Source organism: Hyla sarda, chromosome 3 (genome assembly GCF_029499605.1).
Source record: "Hyla sarda isolate aHylSar1 chromosome 3, aHylSar1.hap1, whole genome shotgun sequence".
Classification (NCBI taxonomy): domain Eukaryota; kingdom Metazoa; phylum Chordata; class Amphibia; order Anura; family Hylidae; genus Hyla; species Hyla sarda.
In genome coordinates this window covers 245560603-245585122 of record NC_079191.1, presented here as the reverse complement: position 1 = coordinate 245585122, position 24520 = coordinate 245560603, and the positions used below count along the sequence as shown (strand labels likewise).

General features: G+C 44.9%; 1 protein-coding gene across 2 annotated transcripts in view; it reads right to left on the bottom strand.

Moving 5' to 3' along the window:
• Window positions 1-24520, bottom strand: part of NT5DC1 (5'-nucleotidase domain containing 1) — a 417176-nt gene that overhangs the window by 3606 nt on the left and 389050 nt on the right. For both annotated transcript variants that reach the window (XM_056566365.1, XM_056566366.1), the window contains exon 12: window positions 15448-15616. In XM_056566365.1, coding sequence (XP_056422340.1) covers window positions 15448-15616 — 169 coding nt within the window. The remainder of the gene's footprint in view (window positions 1-15447; window positions 15617-24520) is intronic.

Below are 24520 nucleotides of genomic sequence, written 5' to 3'. Positions count from 1 at the left end.
TTCATGATTGCAGAGGCTTTGGTGTGTTAAAACATGAGAAATCCCCCAAAAGTTACTCCATTATGGAAACTACACCCCTCAAGAAATGTAACAAGGAGTGCAGTGAACATTTACACACCACAAACACAATTTTGGAACAAAGGGCCATAAAAATAAAAAATCTTAACACTAAAATGCTGGTATAATCCCTATTTTTTTACTTTCAAAAGGAGAAAAAGCCCCATAAAATTTGTAACCCAATTTTTCCTGAGTAAGGAAATATCCCATATGTGCACATAAAGTGTTCTGCGGACACATGGCAGGGCATAGAAAAGAAGGAGCACTATTTGATTTTTGATGAGAGAATTTGAATTTGAATTGTTTTCGAAAGCCATGTCGCATTTACAAAGCCCTAATGGTACCCAGACAGTGGAAACCCCCAACATGCAACTCCATTTTGGAAACTAAACCCCTCAAGGAAAGTGTTTAACACAATTTTGGAACAGTGGGTTATGAAAAAAAAAAATTTGCGCTCTAAAGTGCTGGTGAAAAAAGTTCTCCCAAGTATGAAAATACCCCATAAGTGGATATAATGTGCTGTGTGGGTGGCACAGCAGGGCTCAGAAGAGAAGATGCATAATTGGGCTTTTGAATATAGGATTTGACTAGAATTGAAGTTGGAGGCCATGTCACGTTTTCATTGTTCCAAAACAGTGGACCCCCTCACATGTGACACCATTTTGGAAACTACACCCTCAAAAAATGTAAGAAGGGGTACAATGAGCATTTACACCATAAAATGAAAAATGTGATTTTTTACATAAAAATGCTGGTATAACCCCTATCTTTTCTATTTTCACAGGGGATAAACTGAGAAAAATCACCCAAAATTTGTAACCCAAGTTCTCCTGAGCATGAAAATATCCCATATGCGCGCACAACAGGGCTCAAAAAAGAAGGAGTGACATGTGACCCAGTTACAAAAAGTACACCCACTGAGGAATGTGTGTAGGGATAAGGTGAACATTATGACCGCAGGGTGTTTCATCCTTTATTTTCAAGGAATGCATGTAAAGCAGTGTGTGAAAAATAAGAATTGCCATTTTCCTACTGATAAGTCAACTCTGTATCCAGTATGATGAACCCAAAGCATGACAAGAGTAAACATGTGCCCACCCCAAGCCCTATGCTCTGCTTCATCATTCTGGGAACATTTTATATGTGGCCCTAAACTGTTGACTGAAAATATGAAAGGAGAAATAAAAGGAAAATAACATTTGAAACTCCCCTCAAAGATTGTGGCTATGTGTGCAGTGAATATTTCTACCCACAGGTGTTTTGTAAATTTATTTTGCTGGATTGGGTGCACAGCAATGAGGGAAAAAGAAGAAATTTGCAATTTTCCTACCAAAATACTGTGTACCCACCCACTCAAAAAAAAAATAATAATAATAATAATTTTCCCATCAACTGCTCTGTACCCAGTACGTGCTGCTTCAACATCCTAAACTTTTTTTTTTACTTGAGGCAAATATGACAGGGCTCAGGGGTGAGAGCACTGTGCCCATTTGAGGCCTAACTTGGAAACCCCCATGCAAGTGACCTGGTGGCCCATTTTTTAAAAATATACCCCAAGAAGTTTTATGAGGAATATTATGTCAAGGAGTGATTTGGGTTTTTGCGGTTTAAAATTTTGGAGAAAATGTACGGTGGACAAGTACATTGGGGTAAAGTAGGGAAAAATAAAAACAAGGTAAAAAGATTATAAATGTAAAACTTCATAATTGTAATGAATGCTTTGAAGCAATCTTTGATGCAAAGGCTAAGATGATCAGGGCAGGTATCTCACTGAAAGATGGTGTCCTTCCTTATCTCCCTCTTACGAGATTCACTGGCCCTGATTTACTAAAATCCGAGTGTTCTTTCTAGAGTGTTTTAGATTTCATTACTCTTTTTCTGGGAGCTGATTTACTAATGTGTCGCACGTATCGGTTCATTTTCTGTCGCATGGGTTATTTTTTGTGTCGCACGGGAAAATATGTCGCACATACTGCGGATTAAAAGAAAAAAAACGAAAAAACATGGATATAGAATACAAATTATTAAGAGCATGTGCCAAACCAAACAAGCAAAACAGGATTTAATGGCAATTAAACAACAAGATAGAACTAAAAAAAAATTAATGGACTTAGACCATCTAATATAGGAGTTTAAACTCCCCCCAAAAAATATATTTGTACAATTAAAGGCATATTTTAAAGTTTAAAATGCATTGCATGTTCTAAAAATCCTTGTGTAGAACTGTAAAATAATGGGGAAAAAAATAAAAAATAGTTTAAGCACTCCCCACCACGTTAAGCTGTGCCTTTGCCAAAATCACTCGCTTTTGGTAGTTTTTACACATCCTCTTGGCTGTCGGTTATTCTGTGAGCCAAACTCACACTTTTTCAGGAGTGATTTTGGAAGTACTCTGAGTAATTTCTGCTTTTTGTTGGGAACACGCCCATTTTTTTGTAATAAAAAAACACTCCGAGTATCTTCAAAAGTGTAGGTTGTGCGGTGTAAAATCGGGGCGCAGAATTAGTCGCACGGATGGTGCGACAAAAATTTAGGCGCATAGAACGAGAAAAAAAGTCAGTTGGACTTTAGAAAATCAGGGCCACTGTGTTTTTACTGGGATTGGGATATCCCTTCTTTCCAGGTCAACATGATCCAATCAGGAACAAGGAACAAGCATTTACTCAAACCCGACTCTGAATCCATCTATAACTGCACACAGGACTTTGCCATGTGTTGGTTTTACATAAATAATGACAATTATCATTCATAAATCCATGTTTCATCCTTATCACTTTTCTAGAAATTTTTGTAAAACAAAGAATGTAGTCTTGTAAACCTATGTCAATGTGATGTTGTTTTTATTGGTGTCAATATCATTGTTGTAGTTTGCAGTGCTTACAAGACTCAGTGTTAAAGTGGAATATTATATGCTACATCAATTATAAAATAATGCATATCTTACCAGTCATTAACCAGGGACTGCCTATTACAATAAGATATAATGCATTTAGAAAGTTTTCAGGCTTTTTCCCTTAGTGCACCCTTGTGCTGTTCTGTTGCAGCAGTGTGCAGAAATAAAAAGTTTCCCCGCATCATTCTGCACTCAATACCCCAAAATGACAAAGTGGAGACAGAATTTTATTTAATTTTTTTTGCAAATGTATTAACCCCTAGAGGATGCAGGAGCCTCATTCGGACTCTAAAGCAAGTGCAGGATCTGCACTCGCTTAATAGCCTGAGGGTCTTGCTGTTAATGGCTGACATCAGCAAGCATACTGAGGCCAGCCATTAACCTTTCATATGCCATGATCAATACTGATAATGCTATCTGAAGCATAAGGGGGCTTAATGAAACTCATCAAGTTATAAGGGGTCAGAATAGGTAAATTTTAAACTTATTTTGGTCAAAAACTTAGACTTTTTAAAAAAGTAGTACAATAATAGAAAAGCATGTATAAACATGAGTATAATTTTATTAGTTTTGACCCACAGAATAAAGGGAACATGACTGTTTTACTGTAAAATACATTGTTTAAAAACTTAACTCCTTAAAATTGCAAACTTGCGGTTTTCTTTCCAATTTCCCGCCACAAATAATGTTTATTTAGTTTCCCCATACTTTTTATGGTCGAATGAAAGTTGTCATTACAAAGTACAATTGGTCTCGCAGAAAAACAAGCCCTCATATGGATTTGTGGATAAAACGAGAAGGAAAAGATGAAAAAACAAAAAAAGACCATATTGTCCTTAAAGGAGTACTCCACTGGAAAACATTTTTTTTAACCCCTTAAAGGGGCACTGTCATTGTTAAAAACTTTTCATATATTGCAGGACTCATTATAATATGACATTTCACAATATACACCTGTTAAAAAAAAATTTACATTTTCACCTGAAATTCAAGCTCAAAATATCTGCTACTAGGGGTCGCCTGTCTTTTAGCCAGACAGACTAGTCTAGATTTTACAGCATACTGGATACCAGCCGTAAAGCATACAGATATCCAGTATAGGAGATTTCTATTGAGTGTATGCAAAACTACAGATAAAGGATGTGTGGACATGCTGGGAGCTGTAGTTTTACAACAGCTGGAGGCAACACTGCTCTAACACAGTTATTTACAAACATTGCAGCTTCAGTTGTTACTAAACTACAACTCCCAGCATGCTGAAATAGTCAAAGCTTTCTCGGACTCCTGAATGACAAAGAAGTTGATCAGACATTCAGGAGTCTGTGAAAGATGAATGACACACATAGTGACAGCTATGCTGATTAGCATCCAGCTTTACAAGGAGAAGATAAAACAGATACAACATGTATTCATAAAAATGCTGTACTTTTATCTAAAAAATCCTAGCACTAATTTTATAAAGATCTATTCTTATATTTATACATTTTATCCTGTTATGAATTCACCATGATGTCTTCTGATTACTGCAGGCAAGCTCCAAGTATCTTCCTTTGACACATGACACAGCATAAAACCAGAGAGGAAAGGGTTACAGAGTAGAGAGTACTGATTGGTTGACTGCACAGGCTTGCTCCTGTGAGGGAGACAGACTGACATGCACCCTCCAGCCTGCACAATGAATAAGTAACTCACCAGCAGATAAATGCTTATATGCTTTTTTTTTGCACTATGACAGGTACGCTTTAAGGACGCAGCTCATTTTCACCTTAAGGGCGGAGCCATTTTTTGCAATTCTGACCACTATCACTTCAAGTATTATTAACTCTGGGATGCTTTTACCGATTATTCTGATATAGTTTTTCGTGATATATTCTACTTTATTTTAGTGGTAAATTTTTGTCGTTACTTGCATCCTTTGTTGGTGAAAAATCCCATAATTTCATGAAAATTTAGAAAATTTTGCAACATCTGGAGGGCTACCATTTGGGCACCACTGTAATAGTGGTCTCCATACTGTAATCCTCCAGTTGTTGGAAAACTAAAACTCCCAGCATGCTGGGAGTTGCAGTTTGGCTTCCACTAGGAAGGCAGCAGTAAAGATCGCTTTACTGCCACCTCCCTTCATGCTCCACACCGTCGCCTCCCTACCTGCGCCGCTGATCTCCGCTGATGTCACCGACGATCGGCGGTCCCCACGGCATCTTCTCCACAGGTACCGGCCGCCATCTTCTCCAACCGTTCTGCCCGACATCAAGGGGTGGGCAGAGCGGGGGGGTTTCCATGGCAACCCCTCATCTTCAACTGCCATTGGTCAGCACTCAGTGCTGACTAATGGCAGGGGATAGGAGGAGGTTGCAGCATTTCAACCTCGCTCCTATCCCTCAGGATGATCGGCGCTGACAGCTCCGATCATCTCTATTTTCCGGGCGATCGGGTCACCAGAGACCGATCAGCCTGGAATAGTAGAAAATCGCATGTCTGAATTGACATGCGATTTTCTCCGATCGCCGACATGGGGGGGGGGGGGGGGGGGGGAGTCTCTCGTCGTTGTGCCGGGATGCCTGCTGAATGATTTCAGCAGGCATTCCGGTCCGGTCCCCAACCGGCTAGCGGCGGGGACCGGAATTCCCACGGGCGAATCTATACGCCCTACGTCCTTAAAAACTCAGGATGCAGGGCATATGCATACGCCCTGCGCCCTGAACAGGTTAATCAACTGGTGCCATAAAGTTAAACAGATTTGTACTATGGAGATTTGCTCCTACTCTGGACAGTTCCTAAAATGGACAGAGGTGTCAGCAGAGAGCACTGTGGTCAGACAGAAAGGAAATTCAAAAAGAAAACTTCCTCTGGTACCTACAGCAGATGATAAGTACTGAAAGATTAAGATTTTTTTTTATAAATCTTTACTTTACAAATCTGTTTAACTTTCTGGCACCAGTTGATTTAAAAAAATGTTTTCCAGTGGAGTACACCTTTAAGGAGTTAAAAAAATCACCTGTAATTCAGATCCTTCGCTCTGGCACTTAATATTTAGCTCTGGGACTCCCATTTCTCTTGATCATCTCTGAGATGTTTCTACACCTTGATTGGAGTCACCTGTGGTAAATTCAGGTGATTGGACAGGATTTGGAAAGACTCGCCCCCTTTATTTATAAGGTCTCACAGCTGACACTTATAGGGTTTTAAGTGTAGATAATGGGGGGGAACTACTTAAATGTTGTTGATTTTAGCTCAAGGTGAGAACATTACAGGATGTGAAAAACGTTAAAGAGTCGAAAGACTTTTGGCATGCATTGTACATCTAGATACCGGAAACGTGCAGCATAGTGAAAAAGCTCTAATTCCACATGTCTGTATATTCCATTCTTACTAAATTGGTTTAAAATATCAATATCAATAAATGATTTATCAAAAACAAAAGTGAATTTTGTGTTTTATCCAATAGTTGTCATTAAGAAATTATTGAAATTAATACTGGTAGGTGAATATAATTTTTGTCCTGGTTGCCGCTGCACGGCATACTCACCACTTCCTCATTCCACTTTCTAAGTAGTGACGGGCTCCCTGACATTGCCATTCTCCAGCCAGTTCCTAGTGTTTATGCATTCAAGCTAACATTTTAGATTAAAAGGGCCAGTGAGTGTCGCATTTTGCAATTCTCACCAATCCTGGCTCAGCTGCATCAATTTAAAGGACTCCTTTTTAGATAGAAATATAGATGTATGTATATGTTGCTGCTCCTTGTGAATTGATCCAGCTGGTCATTCCACCATTCTTCTGTCTGCTGCCTACCCTGTGCCCCGATTCTGAAAGAACTCTACCTGCCCTGACCTGATTTAATCACCCATATCTGCACAAACTCTGCCAGTCTGACTGGCTATGGAGGGATTTATTATTGAAAGTGTGTTCTAAAGTCAATTATTTTTGCTCTGGTTTTGCTTATGTGCGACATATTTATCATGCTATCAAGGGAGGGGGGGTTGATAAATTTGGTGAACTTAAGCAAATGACAATAAATAACTTCAGAACACCACTTTGTATGATTCCACCTCTTCTGTGTGACTTTTCTGTGACTTCTGTGTGACTTTTTAAAAGCGCTCTCCAAATACAGTTTCGTAAGCCAAGTCTGGAATGGTGTAAATTTGCGGTGTTTGGAGGGGTTGGAGACTTAGTGCGTCATTCGCACTTGATAAATGCATTACCACTGCAAAATTAAAAACTGAAATTAACTTTTGTAAGATCGTTTTCTAGCTTTTTGCTTACAGCCAAAACTCACAAAAAAGTTCTTTGGCACTTGTGCGACATTTCATGCACCCAATATAAGGTAAAAAAGGCTCTAGAGACAATGATAAATGTCCCTCTATGTCTTTTTTACACCTTCCAGTGTTATGTTATGTTAACATCAGCAGCTGTCAACGGTGATCATAAAAATTATTGTGGATAACCTCTTGCTATAAATTGCTGATAGGCACCATATTGTCACGATTCGGCAGGCTGGAGGTGGATCCTTCATGCCAGAGAGGGATTGGCGTGGACCGTGTCGGCGGACCGGTTCTAAGTTGCTACTGGTATTCACCAGAGCCCGCCGCAAAGCGGGATGGTCTTGCAGCGGCGGTAGCAACCAGGTCGTATCCACTGGCAACGGCTCAACCTCTCTGACTGCTGAGATAAGCGCGGTACAAGGGAGTAGACAAGAGCAAGGTCAGACGTAGCAGAAGGTCGGGGCAGGCGGCTAGGTTCGTAGTCAATGGTGAAATAGCAGGAGGTCAGGAACACAGTATGGGTAACACAGTAAAAGCTTTCTCAAGGCACAAGGCAACAAGATCCGGCAAGGAAGTGCAGAGGAAGTGAGGTTATATGGGCAAGGAACAGGTGCAAGCTAATCAGGGTGATTGGGCCAGGCACCATCATTGGTGCACTGGCCCTTTAAATCTCAGAGAGCTGGCGCGTGCGCCCTAGAGAGCGGAGCGGCGCGTGCCAGAGCATGACAGCCGGGGACCGGGACAGGTAAGTGACTTGGGATGCGATTCGCGGGCGGGCGCGTCCCGCTATGCGAATCGCATCCCCGCCGGCAATGTCAGTGCAGCGCTCCCGGTCAGCGGGTCTGACCGGGGCGTGCAGGGAGAGAAACGCCGCGAGCGCTTCGGGGAGGAGCAGGGACCCGGAACGCTCGGCGTAACACATATTATATATACACACAGAAAAATACACACAACCAGTGAGATTGTGTTTTCTTTTTGTACTTTATCCAAAGAATATTTAAAATAGTTCCATACAATATGATATATAAGTAAAAAAAAAAATATTCATCCAGGTGTAGTATTTAGAAACATCTCATGGATCCGGCATCCTGAAATGTTGCTGCTGGGGCTCACAGGAGTGTGAGTCCCCATATTCAGTCCATAAGAGAAGCTGCATAATCGGCTGGGAATGAAAGGGTCCTCACTCTCATATTTTAACTAGGCAGATATCATTAACCTGAAACGTTATATGGGCAATGCACAAGCAGCAGATGTTTGATTTGTTTCTAATAAGAATGATAGGAAAATATTCTCTATTTTTCCTTTTATCTTGTAATTTTCTGTAAAACTAACCCAATCACAGGAATTTGGATGTCTTGTGCTTTTCAATAGTTTTTCATGAAGTATTTGTTAAGTGAATGCCATTATATTATATAATTGACAGATGCACTTAACATATGATGGGAGATTTTTCTAGTGAGCATGATAAAGCCAGGGCAAGAAAAATACTCAGTATACTGTAATTGTGTACAACCCTTTAACCCCTTAAGCACCCGGGGTTTTTCCGTTTTTGCATTTTCGTTTTTTCCTCCTTACCTTTAAAAAATCATAACTCTTTCAATCTTTCACCTAAAAATTGTCACGATTCGGCTGGCTGGATCCTCTGTGCCAGAGAGGGATTGGCGTGGACCGTGTTGGTGGACCGGTTCAAAGTTGCTACTGGTATTCACCAGAGCCCAGCCGCAAAGCGGGATGGTCTTGCAGCGGCGGTAGCAACCAGGTCGTATCCACCAGCAACGGCTCAACCTCTCTGACTGCTGAAGATAAGCGCGGTACAAGGGAGTAGACAAGAGCAAGGTCGGACATAGCAGAAGGTCAGGGCAGGCAGCAAGGATCGTAGTCAGGGGCAACGGCAGGAGGTCTGGAACACAGGCTAGGAACACACAAGGAAACGCTTTCACTGGCACAATTGCAACAAGATCCGGCGAGGGAGTGCAGGGGAAGTGAGGTATAAGTAGGGAGTGCACAGGTGAACATACTGATTAAGCCTGCTGCGCCAATCAGTGGCGCAGTAGCCCTTTAAATTGCAGAGACCCGGCGCGCGCGCGCCCTAAGGAGCGGGGCAGCGCGCGCCGGGACAAGACAGACGGGGAACGGGTCAGGTACGGGAGCCGGGATGCGCATCGCGAGCGGGCACCTCCCGCATCGCGAATCGCATCCCGGCTGAGAGTGATATTGCAGCGCACCCGGTCAGCAGGTCTGACTGGGGCGCTGCGACTGAGAAGATGCTGCGAGCGCTCCGGGGAGGAGCGGGGACCCGGAGCGCTCGGTGTAACAGTACTCTTCTTGGAGCCTGAGAACCTGAGGATAAGACTTTTGTCTAGGATGTTGTCCTCAGGTTCCCGGGATCTCTCCTCTGGGCCACAGCCTTCCCAATCCACCCAAAAATTTTTTTTTCCTCTGACAGTCTTGGAGGCCAGAATCTCCTTCACGGAGAAGACGTCAGAAGAACCGGAAACAGGAGTGGGAGAAACAAGTTTGGGAGAGAAGCGGTTAATGATGAGTGGTTTAAGGAGAGAGACATGGAAGGCATTGGGAATACGAAGAGAAGGAGGAAGAAGGAGTTTGTAAGAGACAGGGTTAATCTGGCACAAGACTTTGAAAGGGCCAAGATAGCGTGGTCCCAGTTTGTAACTGAGGACACGAAAGCGGACATATTTAGCGGAGAGCCATACCTTGTCTCCGGGAGCAAAAATGGGGGGAGTTCTTCTTTTCTTATCGCCAAATCTTTTCATCCGGGATGAAGCCTGTAAAGGAGAATTTTGGGTCTCTTTCCATATGGTGGAAAGATCACGAGTCACTTCATCCACAGCGGGCAAACCAGAGGGCAAGGGAGTAGGGAGGGGGGGAAGAGGGTGACGGCCGTACACCACGAAAAATGGGGATTTAGCAGAAGATTTGGAGACTTTGAAGTTGTATGAGAATTCGGCCCATGGTAGAAGATCTGCCCAGTCATCCTGGCGGGAGGAAACAAAATGCCGTAAATAGTCACCCAGGACCTGATTAATTCTTTCTACTTGCCCATTGGATTGGGGATGATAAGAAGAAGAGAAGTTTAATTTGATCTAGAGCTGTTTACAGAGGGCCCTCCAGAATTTATACACGAATTGGATGCCTCTATCCGAGACGATATGCATGGGCAAACCGTGAAGGCGAAAAATGTGTACAAAAAATTGCTTTGCCAACTGAGGCGCTGAAGGAAGACCAGGAAGAGGAATAAAATGTGCCATCTTGGAAAATCGATCAACGACCACCCAAACAACTGTGTTGCCACGGGATGAGGGCAAGTCCGTAATAAAATCCATACCAATCTGTGACCAAGGCTGTTCAGGAACAGGCAGAGGATGAAGGAGACCAGCAGGCTTCTGGCGAGGAGTCGGCCACCAATAAAAATGAGAGATGAGTTGCAAGGATTTTTTGATGCCCGCATGGCCTGCGAGGTGGGAGGAGTGTCCCCATTTGAGAATCCCGAGATGCTGGCGTGGAGAAACGAAGGTCTTCCCTGGAGGAGTTTGCCTGATGGAGGCTGGAGAAGTGGAGATCAGACAGTCAGGAGGAATGATGTGTTGCGGAGAGACCTCTACTTCAGAGGCATCAGAGGAACGAGAGAGGGCATCGGCCCTAATGTCCTTGTCAGCAGGGCAAAAATGGATTTCAAAGTTAAAACGGGCAAAGAACAACGACCACCTAGCCTGGCGAGGGTTCAGTCGTTGGGCGGACTGGAGATAGGAGAGATTCTTGTGATCAGTGTATATGATAACTGGAAATTTTGATCCCTCCAGCAGGTGCCTCCATTCCTCAAGCGCCAATTTAATGGCCAGTAGTTCTCGATCACCAATGGAGTAGTTTCTCTCCGCCGGAGAGAAGGTCCTAGAAAAAAACCCACAAGTAACAGCATGCCCGGAAGAATTCTTTTGTAGAAGGACAGCTCCAGCTCCCACAGAGGAGGCATCTACCTCCAATAGAAAGGGTTTAGATGGGTCAGGTCTGGAGAGCACGGGAGCAGAAGAAAAGGCAGACTTGAAATGTTTAAATGCGTCTTCCGCTTGGGGAGACCTGGATTGGCATTTTTCTTGGTTAAAGCCACGATAGGGGCCACAATAGTGGAAAAGTGTGGAATAAATTGTCTGTAATAATTGGCGAACCCCAAAAAACGTTGGATGGCACGGAGTCCGGAGGGGCGTGGCCAATCTAAGACGGCAGATAGTTTATCTGGGTCCATTTGTAGTCCCTGGCCAGAGACCAAGTATAAGGAAGAGATTGACATGCAAAGAGACATTTCTCCATTTTGGCATAAAGTTGATTGTCCCGAAGTCTCTGAAGAACCATGCAGACATGCCGGCGGTGTTCTTCTAAGTTGGCAGAAAAAATCAGAATATCGTCCAGATAAACCACAACACAGGAATATAGGAGATCACGAAAAATTTCATTAACAAAGTCTTGGAAGACGGCAGGGGCGTTGCACAGGCCAAAGGGCATGACCAGATACTCAAAGTGTCCCTCTCTGGTGTTAAATGCGGTCTTCCATTCGTCCCCCTCCCTGATGCGGATGAGATTATAAGCACCTCTTAAGTCCAGTTTGGTAAAGATGTGGGCGCCTTGTAGGCGATCAAAGAGTTCCGAGATAAGAGGTAAGGGGTAGCAGTTTTTTACCGTGATTTTATTAAGTCCGCGGTAATCAATGCAAGGGCGTAGGGAGTCATCTTTTTTGGACACAAAAAAAAATCCAGCTCCGGCAGGAGAGGAGGACTTGCGGATAAACCCCTTTTTTAAATTCTCCTGGATGTACTCCGACATGGCTAGAGTCTCTGGAGCAGACAGAGGATAGATTCTGCCCCGGGGGGGAGTAGTACCCGGGAGGAGGTCAATAGGACAGTCATAAGGCCTGTGAGGAGGTAAAGTCTCTGCTTGCTTTTTGCAAAAAACATCAGCATAGTCCATATAAGCCTTAGGAAGACCGGATACAGGGGGAACCACAGGGTCACCACAGGGAGTACTGGGAACCGGTTTAAGACAGTCCCAGAGACAAGAAGTACCCCAGTTCTTGATTTCTCCTGTGGACCAATCAAGGGTTGGGGAATGGCGTTGAAGCCACGGTAATCCAAGAAGAATTTCAGAAGTGCAGTTGGAGAGGACCAAAAATTCAATTTTTTCGTGATGGGGTCCGATGCACATTAGGAGAGGTTCCGTGCGGTAACGCATGGTACAGTCCAATCTTTCATTGTTAACAGAATTGATGTAGAGGGGTCTGGCGAGACTGGTCACCGGGATGTTGAAGCTGTTGATGAGAGAGGCCAAAATAAAATTTCCTGCAGATCCGGAATCCAAGAAGGCCATAGCAGAGAAGGAGAAGGTAGAAGAAGATATCCGCACAGGCACAGTAAGGCGTGGAGAAGCCGAGTTCACATCAAGAACTGTCTCACCTTTGTGCGGAGTCAGCGTACGTCTTTCCAGGCGGGGAGGATGGATAGGACAATCCTTCAAGAAGTGTTCGGTACCGGCACAGTACAGGCAAAGATTCTCCATGCGGCGTCGTGTCCTCTCTTGAGGTGTCAAGCGAGACCGGTCAACTTGCATAGCCTCCACGGCGGGAGGCACAGGAACGGATTGCAGAGGACCAGAGGAGAGAGGAGCCGGGGAGAGAAACCGCCTTGTGCGAACAAAGTCCATATCCTGGCGGAGCTCCTGACGCCTTTCGGAAAAACGCATGTCAATGCGGGTGGCAAGATGAATAAGTTCATGCAGGTTAGCAGGAATTTCAACATCTTTGATGTTGCTGGATAGGCCTTTTTTAAAGGTCGCGCAGAGGGCCTCATTATTCCAGGATAATTCGGAGGCAAGAGTACGGAATTGGATGGCGTACTCGCCAACAGAAGAATTACCCTGGACCAGGTTCAGCAGGGCAGTCTCAGCAGAAGAGGCTCGAGCAGGTTCCTCAAAGACACTTCGAATCTCCGTGAAGAAGGAGTGTACAGAGGCAGTGACAGGGTCATTGCGGTCCCAGAGCGGTGTGGCCCATGACAGAGCTTTCCCAGACAGAAGGCTGACTACGAAAGCCACCTTAGACCTTTCAGTAGGAAACTGGTCCGACATAATCTCCAAATGCAGGGAACATTGCGAAAGAAAGCCACGGCAAAACTTAGAGTCCCCATCAAATTTATCCGGCAAGGATAATCGTAGGCCGGAAGCGGCCACTCGCTGCGGAGGAGGTGCAGGAGCTGGCGGAGGAGATTGTTGCTGGAGCTGTGGTAATAGCTGCTGTAGCATCACGGTCAGTTGAGACAGCTGGTGGCCTTGTTGTGCTATCTGTTGCGACTGCTGGGCGACCACCGTGGTGAGGTCGGCGACAACTGGCAGTGGGACTTCAGCGGGATCCATGTCCGGATCTACTGTCACGATTCGGCTGGCTGGAGGTGGATCCTCTGTGCCAGAGAGGGATTGGCGTGGACCGTGTTGGTGGACCGGTTCTAAGTTGCTACTGGTATTCACCAGAGCCCGCCGCAAAGCGGGATGGTCTTGCAGCGGCGGTAGTAACCAGGTCGTATCCACCAGCAACGGCTCAACCTCTCTGACTGCTGAAGATAAGCACGGTACAAGGGAGTAGACAAGAGCAAGGTCGGACATAGCAGAAGGTCAGGGCAGGCAGCAAGGATCGTAGTCAGGGGCAACGGCAGGAGGTCTGGAACACAGGCTAGGAACACACAAGTAAACGCTTTCACTGGCACAATGGCAACAAGATCCGGCGAGGGAGTGCAGGGGAAGTGAGGTATAAGTAGGGAGTGCACAGGTGAACATACTGATTAAGCCTGCTGCGCCAATCAGTGGCGCAGTGGCCCTTTAAATTGCAGGGACAAGACAGACGGGGAACGGGTCAGGTACGGGAGCCGGGATGCGCATTGCGAGCGGGCGCCTCCCGCATCGCGAATCCCATCCCGGCTGAGAGTGATATTGCAGCGCACCCAGTCAGCAGGTCTGACCGGGGCGCTGCGACTGAGAAGATGCTGCGAGCGCTCCGGGGAGGAGCGGGGACCCGGAGCGCTCGGCGTAACAAAAATCCATATGATGGCTTATTTTTTGCGCCACCAATTCTACTTTGTAATGACGTCAGTCATTTTACCCAAAAATCTACGGCGAAACGGAAAAAAAATCAATGCGAGACAAAATATTTAAAAAAAAACGCCTTTTGGGGGCTTCCGTTTCTGCACAGTACATTTTTCGGTAAAAATGACACCTTCTCTTTATTCTGTAGGTCCATACGGTTAAAATGATACCCTACTTATGTAGGTTTGATTTTGTCGTACTTCTGGAAAAAATCTAAACTACATGCAGGAAAATTTATACGTTTAAAATTGTCCTCTTCTGACCCCTATAACTTTTTTATTTTTCCGCGTATGGGGCGGTATGAGGGCTCATTTTTTGCGCCGTGATATGAACTTTTTAGCGGTACCATTTTTGCATTGATATGACTTATTGATATGACTTATTCATTTTTTCATGATATAAAAAGTGACCAAAAATGCACTATTTTGAACTTTGGAATTTTTCGCCATTGACCGTGCGGTTTAATTAATTATATATTTTTATAATTCGGACATTTCCGCACGCGGCAATACCACATATGTTTATTTTTATTTTTATTTACACAGTTTTTTTTATGGGAAAAGGGGGGTGATTCAAACTTTTAATAGAGGAGGGGTTAAATGATCTTTATTCACTTTTTGTTTTCACTTTTTTTTGCAGTGTTATAGCTCCCATAGGGACCTATAACACTGCACACACTGATCTTATGAGAAACCAGTGATCGATGATTCTGCCGCTTGACTGCTCATGCCTGGATCTCAGGCACTGAGCAGTCATTCGGCAATCGGACAGTGAGGAGGCAGGTAGGGACCCTCCAGCTGTCCTGTAAGCTTTTCAGGATGCCGCGATTTCACCGCGGCTATCCCGAACAGCTCCCTGAGCTAACTGGCATGGTTTCACTTTCATTTTTGAAAATTCAAATTTGAACGCCGCGTCTAAAGGGTTAATAGCGCGCGGCAGCGCAATCAATGCCGCAAGCTATTAGCCACGGGTCCCGGGCCCGACCCGTGGCCCCGAGTTATAGATCGGGAGCGGACTCAGGGTGTAAAGGTACACCCTGGGTCCTTAACAGGTTAAAAATACAAAACATATAGTTAAGATCGAAGTTCTTACCTACAATCGCTGTAATGCTTGGGATAGTTATTGTGCTGTAATTTCTAATACTGGAACAGCACCATGTCACACTCAGTGTATCCTGTGAGGTCTTAGCTCCAGAAATAGAGTCTGCAAAGTAAGATCCCCATTTCTTCGATATAGAATAATTTTCTTGTAATGGAATGCTCTAGATTAAAAGAAGAAAAGAATTTAATGCTGTAAGCATAATAATAAGTAAATACAGTAAATAGTTAAAAATTTCCTTAGTAAACACTGGAACTTTTTTCCTGATCTATAGCATCACATTTTTAACATAAATATATGGCTAAAACTAGAGATGAGTGAATCGAATCTGACGAATCCGAATTCCTCCCGAGTTTCAGGAAAAATTTGATTCGCAACAAATGCGAATATCGCTGCGATTCTATTGCGCAAATCGCTTCATTAAATTACTACATTTAGTGCAGTCCAGGCTTCAGGGCATCTAAAATGCCGGATCCACATGTGAGGACATGGGGCAAGGAATCCTGGGAAGGCGGGAGCAAGGGTAGGCGGGATGACCCTGAATCACATGCAGCATGCAGCCTATCAGCAGCCAGCCATCCCTGTGATGTCACAGCCCTATATAATCGGCAGCCATATTGAGGCCAGTCACTTCATCCTTTCACTGCAGAAAGATGTATAGGGACAGACAGCGTTGTGTTACACATAAAAGCTTTTTCCAGCATCGATTCACCTCCTAGTCAAGTCAGCGTTCTGTTGCACAGAGAGAGGGACAGAGAGCAATGTGTGTTTCACAGAAAAACAATCTTACTGCAGTGATTCATTTCCCAGTCACTGTCTACAGCAGTGTGTTGCACAGAGGAACAGCAGCGTTTCAGCTTAAACACATATCCTGATTAGAAGTACTGACAGGGAAGGGAGTGAGATTGAGAGAGAAAGTGCAATTTTGGGTGTAGTACACAGCGACTGTGTGCTGCAGCACTGGTGTTTACTGCTGGTGTTGTGCACAATTACCTTTTTAAGTGTAGCGCATTCTACTGCCCTCATAAGTGCATACCACATACGTACATCTAAGAGTTGTACCATTTTGTTCCTGATAAAGTCTTAAGGGCCTAGTTACTGTAAAAGGGCCGCCAAAAATACATACCTGCTGCTGTTCTAGACAAATACTGTTTTAAGCATAGTGAAGCGTATTGTACTCTCCTCATATACGCACACTAAGTATGTCAGGCAGAAAAGTGCCAGGACTTGCACAGAGGAGCGGCAGAGGCCTAAATTCATCAGGCGCAGGCTGAGGTCACAGCAGTCTAGAGGTGAGTGGCAGCAGGAGTTGCAGCTAGAGGCCTGATCTCCTGGTATCAGCTAGCGGTCGTGTCTCGACCAGCAACCCATCTGCCATCATTTATTTGCTAACACTGTCATCCAGTGTGACATCTGATACCCCCAGTCAACAGTCAGTGGTTTCCTCAGGCACAACCCTCAGTTTGCATGGCCCAGGAGCATTCCCTGTCCTCCCATTGCCTCTGTCCTATGCTGTTCCCTCCCCTACAGAAGTACCTTATGCTGTGGGTTCAGCTCCACATTTCAGTGAGGACGATCTAATAGAGGACAGTCAGCAGCTACTGCCCAGCCAAGAAGTGGAGGAGACATCTGCCGCTTCCTATGCTAGGCGGGCAAGTAGTGATGAGGAGAGTGACGTGGGAGGTGGTGTTGCCAGAGTTCAGAGTCCTGAAGCAGACACTGTTGAGGAACCTGAGGAGGACATCAGTGACGTGCAGACACTTGTTAATGATGATGATGAAGCCGATTGCAATTAGGAGCTGGGTGATCCCATCATCAGTAGAAGAGGGTTGCAGGTTGCCCGTGAGGCAGCAGCTGAGCCAGCAAGGTGGGAGCATGGTTGGCAGTCAGCATGGTGGCAGAAGTGGAAAGTCTGGAGCCAAACATGCCCGGGGGACACCACCTGCTTTACAGCAGCCTACCTTCCAGGGAGGTAGTGGAACAGGGGTTCCTGGAGATGGCGGCAGTAGCAGTCAATTAGTGCGGACTGTTGGTGGGAAAATCAGCTCAGCGGTGTGGCAGATTTTCATCAAGCATTTGGAGGAGGTTTACATGGCCACATGCAAGATGTGTCGGCAGAAGGTGTAGTGCGGCCAGGGTCCCAATGTTGGCACCACGGCCCTGCGTCAACATATGTTGCGCCACCATAAATCGGCCTGGGTGAACTGTGGCTAAGATGTGATGGTCCAGCCTGCTGCATCACCCAGTGGCACGCCACTCCCTGTTTCAGCCAGCCAAGGCTCCACCACCTCAGCCGAAGGGAGCTGTGTGTCATACCCTCCTTCTGTCACTCCAGATGCTCCTGCTTCTCCTACTTTGAGTCAGTCATTCCGCCAGCAATCCATCGGCGAAGCCATGTCCAAGAGACAACAGTATGCACCCACTCATCCAACGGCGCAGAAGCTGAATGTGCTCCTGTCCAAGTTGCTGGTGCTGCAGTCCCTCCCTTTTCAAGTGGTGGACTCTGCACCTTTCAGAGAACTGATGACTTGTGCTGAGCAGAGGTGGAGAGTCATTTCTTTGTGAAGAAGGCAGTACCAGCCCTGCATAATGTTGTGGAAGAAAAGGTGGGCCAGTCCTTGAGCCTGTCGGTGTGTACCAAAGTGCACGGCAGCGCCTATGTCTGGAGCTGTAACTATGGTCAGGGACAATACAGTCAGGGTGAATGTGGTTCCTTCACAGCCACAACACCAACTTGGACAGGTCACGCTGCTTCCTCCTCCACGCTCTCAGGCCGTTGGTCCTGTGACAGTGTGCGACTCCGCCTCCTCATCCTCCACTGTTTCCACTGCAAGGACAAGTCTCAGTGCCCCTCCAGCATACCATGTGTGCAGGGCATGGCGGTGTCACGCTGTTCTTCACATGGTTTGCCTTGGCGAACGGAGTCACACAGGGGAGGAACTGCTAAAAGTAATTAATAAAGAAATCGGAGCATGGCTTACTCCACGAAAACTTGTACATGGGAACCATGGTGACTAATAACGGGAAGAGCATCTTGTCTGTGCTGCGACAAGGAAGGCTGAACCATGGGCCCTGCATGGCACACGTGTTCAATCTGGTTGTCAAGCGGTTCCTGAAGTGTTCCCCCCATTTGCAAGACATCTTAACAATGGGAAGGAAACCCTGGATGCACTTCAGCCACTCGTACACCCTCCTTGAGCTTCAGCGTCAGAATGGTATCCCCCAACATAGTCTGATCTGCGACGTTGCCACACGTTGGAATTACACCCTCCATATGTTGGATCGACTGTACGAACAGAGAAAAGCCATCATCGATTTCTTGGTGATCCAAGCGGATAGGGGGACTCCCCGGTGTAACTTCAATGTCAACCAGTGGCAGCTCATACATGACACATGCCGTTTGCTCAGGCCCTTTAAGGAAGCCACGTTATTAGTCAGTCGCCAGGATTATGGGATGAGCTACATCATTACACTGCTTCATTTCCTACAACACGTGTTGGAAACAATGGCTGGACGGGCACTGGAGACTTGGCGCCTACATCTCACGGCCACATGAGCCCTGTGGGGGCTGAACTGGAGGAGGGGGAGGGGCACAGTGCAGCACAGTTTAGGTTTTGCAAAATGGGTGGATTTTCTAGTCATCTGGCAGGAGAGGAGGAGCAGGAGCAGCCAGAGGAGCTAGAGGGTTATTATGAGGAAGGTGAGACAGAAGACCATGACACACCGTGGCAGTATGCAGTGGAGATGGAGGCAGGGAGTCCCTCCGAGTCACTTGCACAAATGGCACAATGCATGCTCAGTTGCTTGCGTATTGACCGCTGAATTGTCACCATTTGGCAGCGAGATCAGTTCTGTCTCTCCACCTTATTGGACCCTCGCTTCCAGCACAAAATGGGGGCCTTTTTTACACCTGTGAGGGAGGACAAACTGACCTACTACAGAGACATCCTACGTAGTCAGTTGGCCGATGCCTATCAGCACCATCGTCCATCCTCTCGCAGTTCTGACTCAGGGAGACCTCTGTGCTCACCTCCACTGCCATGGCTGCTGGGGAGGGGTGGCAGGAGCAGTATCAGCTCCATCAGCAGCAGCCTGAGTCTACAGTCGCTGGTGAGTACCTTTCTTCACCCGCATAGTGAAGTAACTCATCAGCAGCAGGTAGACCTGAAGCAGGACCTGAACCAGCAGGTGGTGGCATACCTTGACATTCCCATGCCAACACACCTTGAAGATCCGCTGGACTTCTGAGTAGCCAAACTTGATTTGTGGCCGCAACAGGCAGAGTTTGCCCTGGGAAGGCTGTCCTGCCCAGCCAGTAGTGTGCCATGAGAGTGGTTATTTAGTGCGGCGGGGGCCATAGTCACCCCAAGGAGAACTTGTCTGTCCACAAAAAATGTGGAGAGACTGACCTTTGTGAAGATGGATCAGGCATGGATCAGCCAGGATTTCCACCCACCAATGCCTGATGCATCAGAGTAGATTGACCATGGTGCCACACCAACACTTCACAAATATGGATAGTGCAAAACAGATTTAAGGCGCTTCTCCCTAGTTACAAACATTCCTCCGCATCAGACATTTTTTCACCCACCTTCGTCACCGGGTACTTGTATTGCCACCCACCGCAGCACTGTCACCAGGTCACTTTCAGGACTCCTGATGCTGCTGCTGCCACCTCCAGGCTGTCTCATTCTGCCACCATATGTTCTCCTCATGCTACCGCCACCTCCAGGCTGTGTCATTCAGCCACTATGTGGTCTCCTCACGCTGCCGCCAACTCCAGGCTGTGCCATTCAGCCACTATATGTTCTCCTCATGCTGCCACCAACTCCAGGATGTGCCATTCAGCCACTATATGTTCTCCTCATGCTCCCGCCAACGACAGGCTGTGCCATTCAGCCACTATATGGTCTCCTCATGCTTTCGCCATCTCCAGGCTGTGTCAATCAGACACTTTATGTTCCCCTCATGCTGCCGCCAACAGCAGGCTTTGCTATTCAACCATTATATGGTCTCCTCATGCTGCCGCAAACTCCAGGCTGTGTCATTAAGCCACTATATGGTCTCCTCATGCTGCCACAAACTCCAGGCTGTGTCATTCAGCCACTATATGGTCTCCTCATGCTGCCGCCATCTCCATGCTGTGTCATTCAGCCACTATGTGGTCTCCTCATGCTGCCGCCAGCTCAAGGCTGTGTGTCATTCAGCCACTATATGGTCTCCTCTTGCTGCAGCCAACTCCAGGCTGTGCCATTCAGCCACTATATGGTCTCCTCATGCTGCTGGGACATTACCTAAATATTTATGGTAGCCCTAGCTACCATAAATCTTCAATTTAAATTTGAAAATTCATATTTTTATTTTAGAGATTGTGAGACCCTATGGTCTACTCATGCTGCTGGGACATTACCTAAATATTTTTATGGTAGCACTAGCTGCCATAAATCTTCAATTTTTATTTGAAAATTCATCTTTTAGGGTACATTCATACGTACGCAGATTTGATGTGCAGGATTTGATGCAAAGGATTTTCTGCTGCAGATTTCAATGTAAACTGAATGACTGAGCGCAGCTTCTAATCGGCAGTTACAAATCCTGCGCATCAAATCTGCGCAGGATCCTGTATGTGTGAACGTACCCATAAGCTTAGGGATTGTGAGGCCCTATGGTCTCCTCATGCTGCTGGGACATTACCTAAATATTTTTATGGTAGCACTGGCTACCATAAATCTTCCATTTAAATTAGAAAATTTATCTTTTAATCTTAGGGATTGTGAGGCCCTATGGTCTACTCATGTTGCCACCAACTCCAGGCTATGTCATTCAGCCACTATATGGTCTCCTCTTGCTGCTGCCAATTCCAGACTGTGTCATTCTGCCAGATTATGGTCTCCTCATGCTGCTGCCACCTCTAGGCTCTGTCATTGTGCCGCCATGTGACTCCTTGTTAGATTGGGTTTTGTGGTCATTCAGTATTAGTTCAAAGTAAACACCGGGACATTATACTTGGGAATCTAATATAAATCTTAAATTAAAAAAATTCGATGTAATCTTTTGAAGACTGAGGCCCTATGGTCGTCGACATCATTCGCACTTTCACAGTCAAGGGGGCGCTGAGTGGCAGGGGCTGGAATAGGTGGTATCTCGCCTGGTGGAGGACTGCTAGCTCTATGCTCACCAGAATGGGTACTCATAAAATTAAAATAAATTAAAATTAAATAAAAATTATATAAAAAATCTGCCACATCCAGATGCTCTGCGGCAGTAATTCTAATAGCCTCTAATCTGCATGTCATACTGAATAACAGTATTATTTCACTAACGCAGCACACTCCCTATGTGTGTTAGGACAAGGCAAAGTGTTTTACACCCCTATTGAGCCTCTCTGTAGGCCATAAATAGCAGTTTTTAATAGCGATTTGCCATGAATAAATTCAGATCGAAAAAAAAAATTCGGAGAATTCGGCGAATCTGCCGAATCAAATTTTTCAAAAATTCGCTCATCTCTAGCTAAAACATTCTAGTGTCACACACACAAGCAGCCGATGGCCACTGTTCAGCAGCTGTCATCTACCGTTAATGGCAGGCAACGATGATCACGCTGAGGTTTGTCATTTAACTGTTTCAATAGCAATCGTAGCATTTAAACAGTAAATGTTGTGAATTCCTAATGAATAGTGGCCCCATTGACCCCAATGTGATTGCCACAGGGTGTAGTGTGATGATTAATAGCATTACACTGATCTTTTACAAGCAATTGACTGACAAAATAGGGCTCGGGGGTTAATAAAGTATAAAGTTAAGTGAAATTTTTTTTTTCAAAATATAAAAAATTCAAATCACACCCCTTTTCACAGTTTCTGGGGAAAAAATAGGCATTGTAACAAAATTATAACACATGTAATTGATAAAGCTTTCTCAATATTACTACGAGTCTCACTCTGAGCATCTCATAGAGAAACATTGAAAAAGTGTCTATTCCGATCTTAGCAGCAAGTGCTGGAGGATTAGCTAATCTATTTGTGAACAGTGTGGACTGGATCCAGTAATATATTGGAAAGATAAGGTCAGAATATAGCTAAAATGGCAAGCATGCAGTGGTTAGTACCATTCAAAAGAGGTCCAAGAAAGTTCCAAGCAAATTGGCATCAGGGTCTTGAGCACTTTACATTCCACACAGATTTTTTTTCTGGTATTTTTTGAAAAACTACCACTGTAGTAAGAAGTGGATCTGTCAGGAAGTCCTTGCTTATTTCCCCTTGCTTTTGAAAATGCTGTGGCAGTTATAAAAAAAAAAAATTAAAAAAAAATGCAATAAAAAAAAAACTGTGTGGATTTCCCATCTGGTCCAGTCCTACAAAAGAGCTACTGTAGTCCAAATTGTTGAAAACGTTAATACTGGCTATGATAGAAAGGTATTTCTATTTTTTTTATTTGTTTTTATTTGTTTTCTACACATTGTACACTGCAGCTTGCCATTTATGAAGCTGTGTAGCTGTAAACTTGTCAAAAAGCTCATACTGACCATTGTCCGTTACCAAATGCCTACTATGTGAGCATCAGAACTGGACAATAGATCAGTGGCAGAATGGTGGCTGGTCCAATAAATCATGTACACATGTGGATGGTAGGGTGCATGTGCATTGCTATTCTGAAACAGACAGCACAGGATGCACTATGGGGAAAAGGCACGCTGATGGAGGCAGTGTAATGCTATGGGCAATAGTGTGCTTAGAAACCCCGGTTCTGGGATTTCTGTATAATTTTGGCACATAGCTTCTACCTGCACATTATAACAGACCAAGTACAACCCCTTAACTGATACATTTTCAAAAGCATTTCTGAAAGTCTACTGTTTGAGAGATATGCTTACTAATATTCCAGGTGCCTGCTTGTTACATATATGTATGTGGTACACATCCAATTCTATCAACATTGCTTCACAGGAAAAAACCCTTTAGGGTAGGATCACACACAGCGCATACCCAACCTATTTCACTCTTCAAGAAATCTGCTGCTCACCGGGAAATACACTGCGTATGCGGTATGAGCAGACAAACAGAGCTTTCCCCGCCTCACTCCTGTGTGTGCAATAAGGTTTGGAGGCGGCCCGCAAGTCACTGTTAGATCCATGTGCTCGGAAAGCCCTGTGTGTCTGCTCATGGTGCATAAGCAGCATATTTCCCACTGCCCAGCAGATTTCTCGCAGTGTGAAAGTGTGTCATAGCTTACGAAAAATGTCCCTGTTCCATATCAGGCACAAATTGTTCATGTCATTAATTTTGGCACAAATCACCTAGTTTTCAGGGCCTTCTTAAGCCAGTCTTTCATTTAGTAATATAACACATAGATAAATCTACTCCAAGTGTTTAGTAATTTCCTCCGAGTAATTTAGTTGTCTATGCAAAATGTTATTATTTAGGTATCTGAATCTGCCATTTATATAAATTAGTTTTTCTTCCGTTATAAATCATTGGTTCTACACAGAGATGACCTATTTTTCTGTAATAGTTGTTTTTGTTAACTTTGGCAAGGACACTTCTCACATCTGCAAGAAATCAGTTTCTGTCCTGCGTCTTGCAGGCGTAGTAGTGTACATGAAATAACTTGGATTACACTACTTTGTGTCATATTTGACTTTATATCTTTATTGGAATGCATTAGCTTAATAATCTTAAAAATGATGACACAGAAGAGCTCATCATTGGGGTCCTTTCCAGGGAGTTTTCTAACCTAAGGAATAGTCTTTAAGATCTACTATTTAACATTTAGGACATTGTTATACTCCAGCTGCACTCTGTGTATTTCACATTTAACTACGATTGTGCATTACTCCAAATTCTTTGGTCAGCACAAATATAGTATGATATTAATGATGCATGCAATAAAAACAACCGTGATGGGACACTGGAAAGCCAGGATTGTTTGATATGAAAACTTTAAGCCTTATACATATAAAATAGCAACCAATGAGATCAATGCTGTACTCCCCAGCCGGTCTATACAATCCGACTGCTTAAAGTCTTTGGAGCGCATCAATTGGATCGTACCAGTTCAGTTAAAGGGG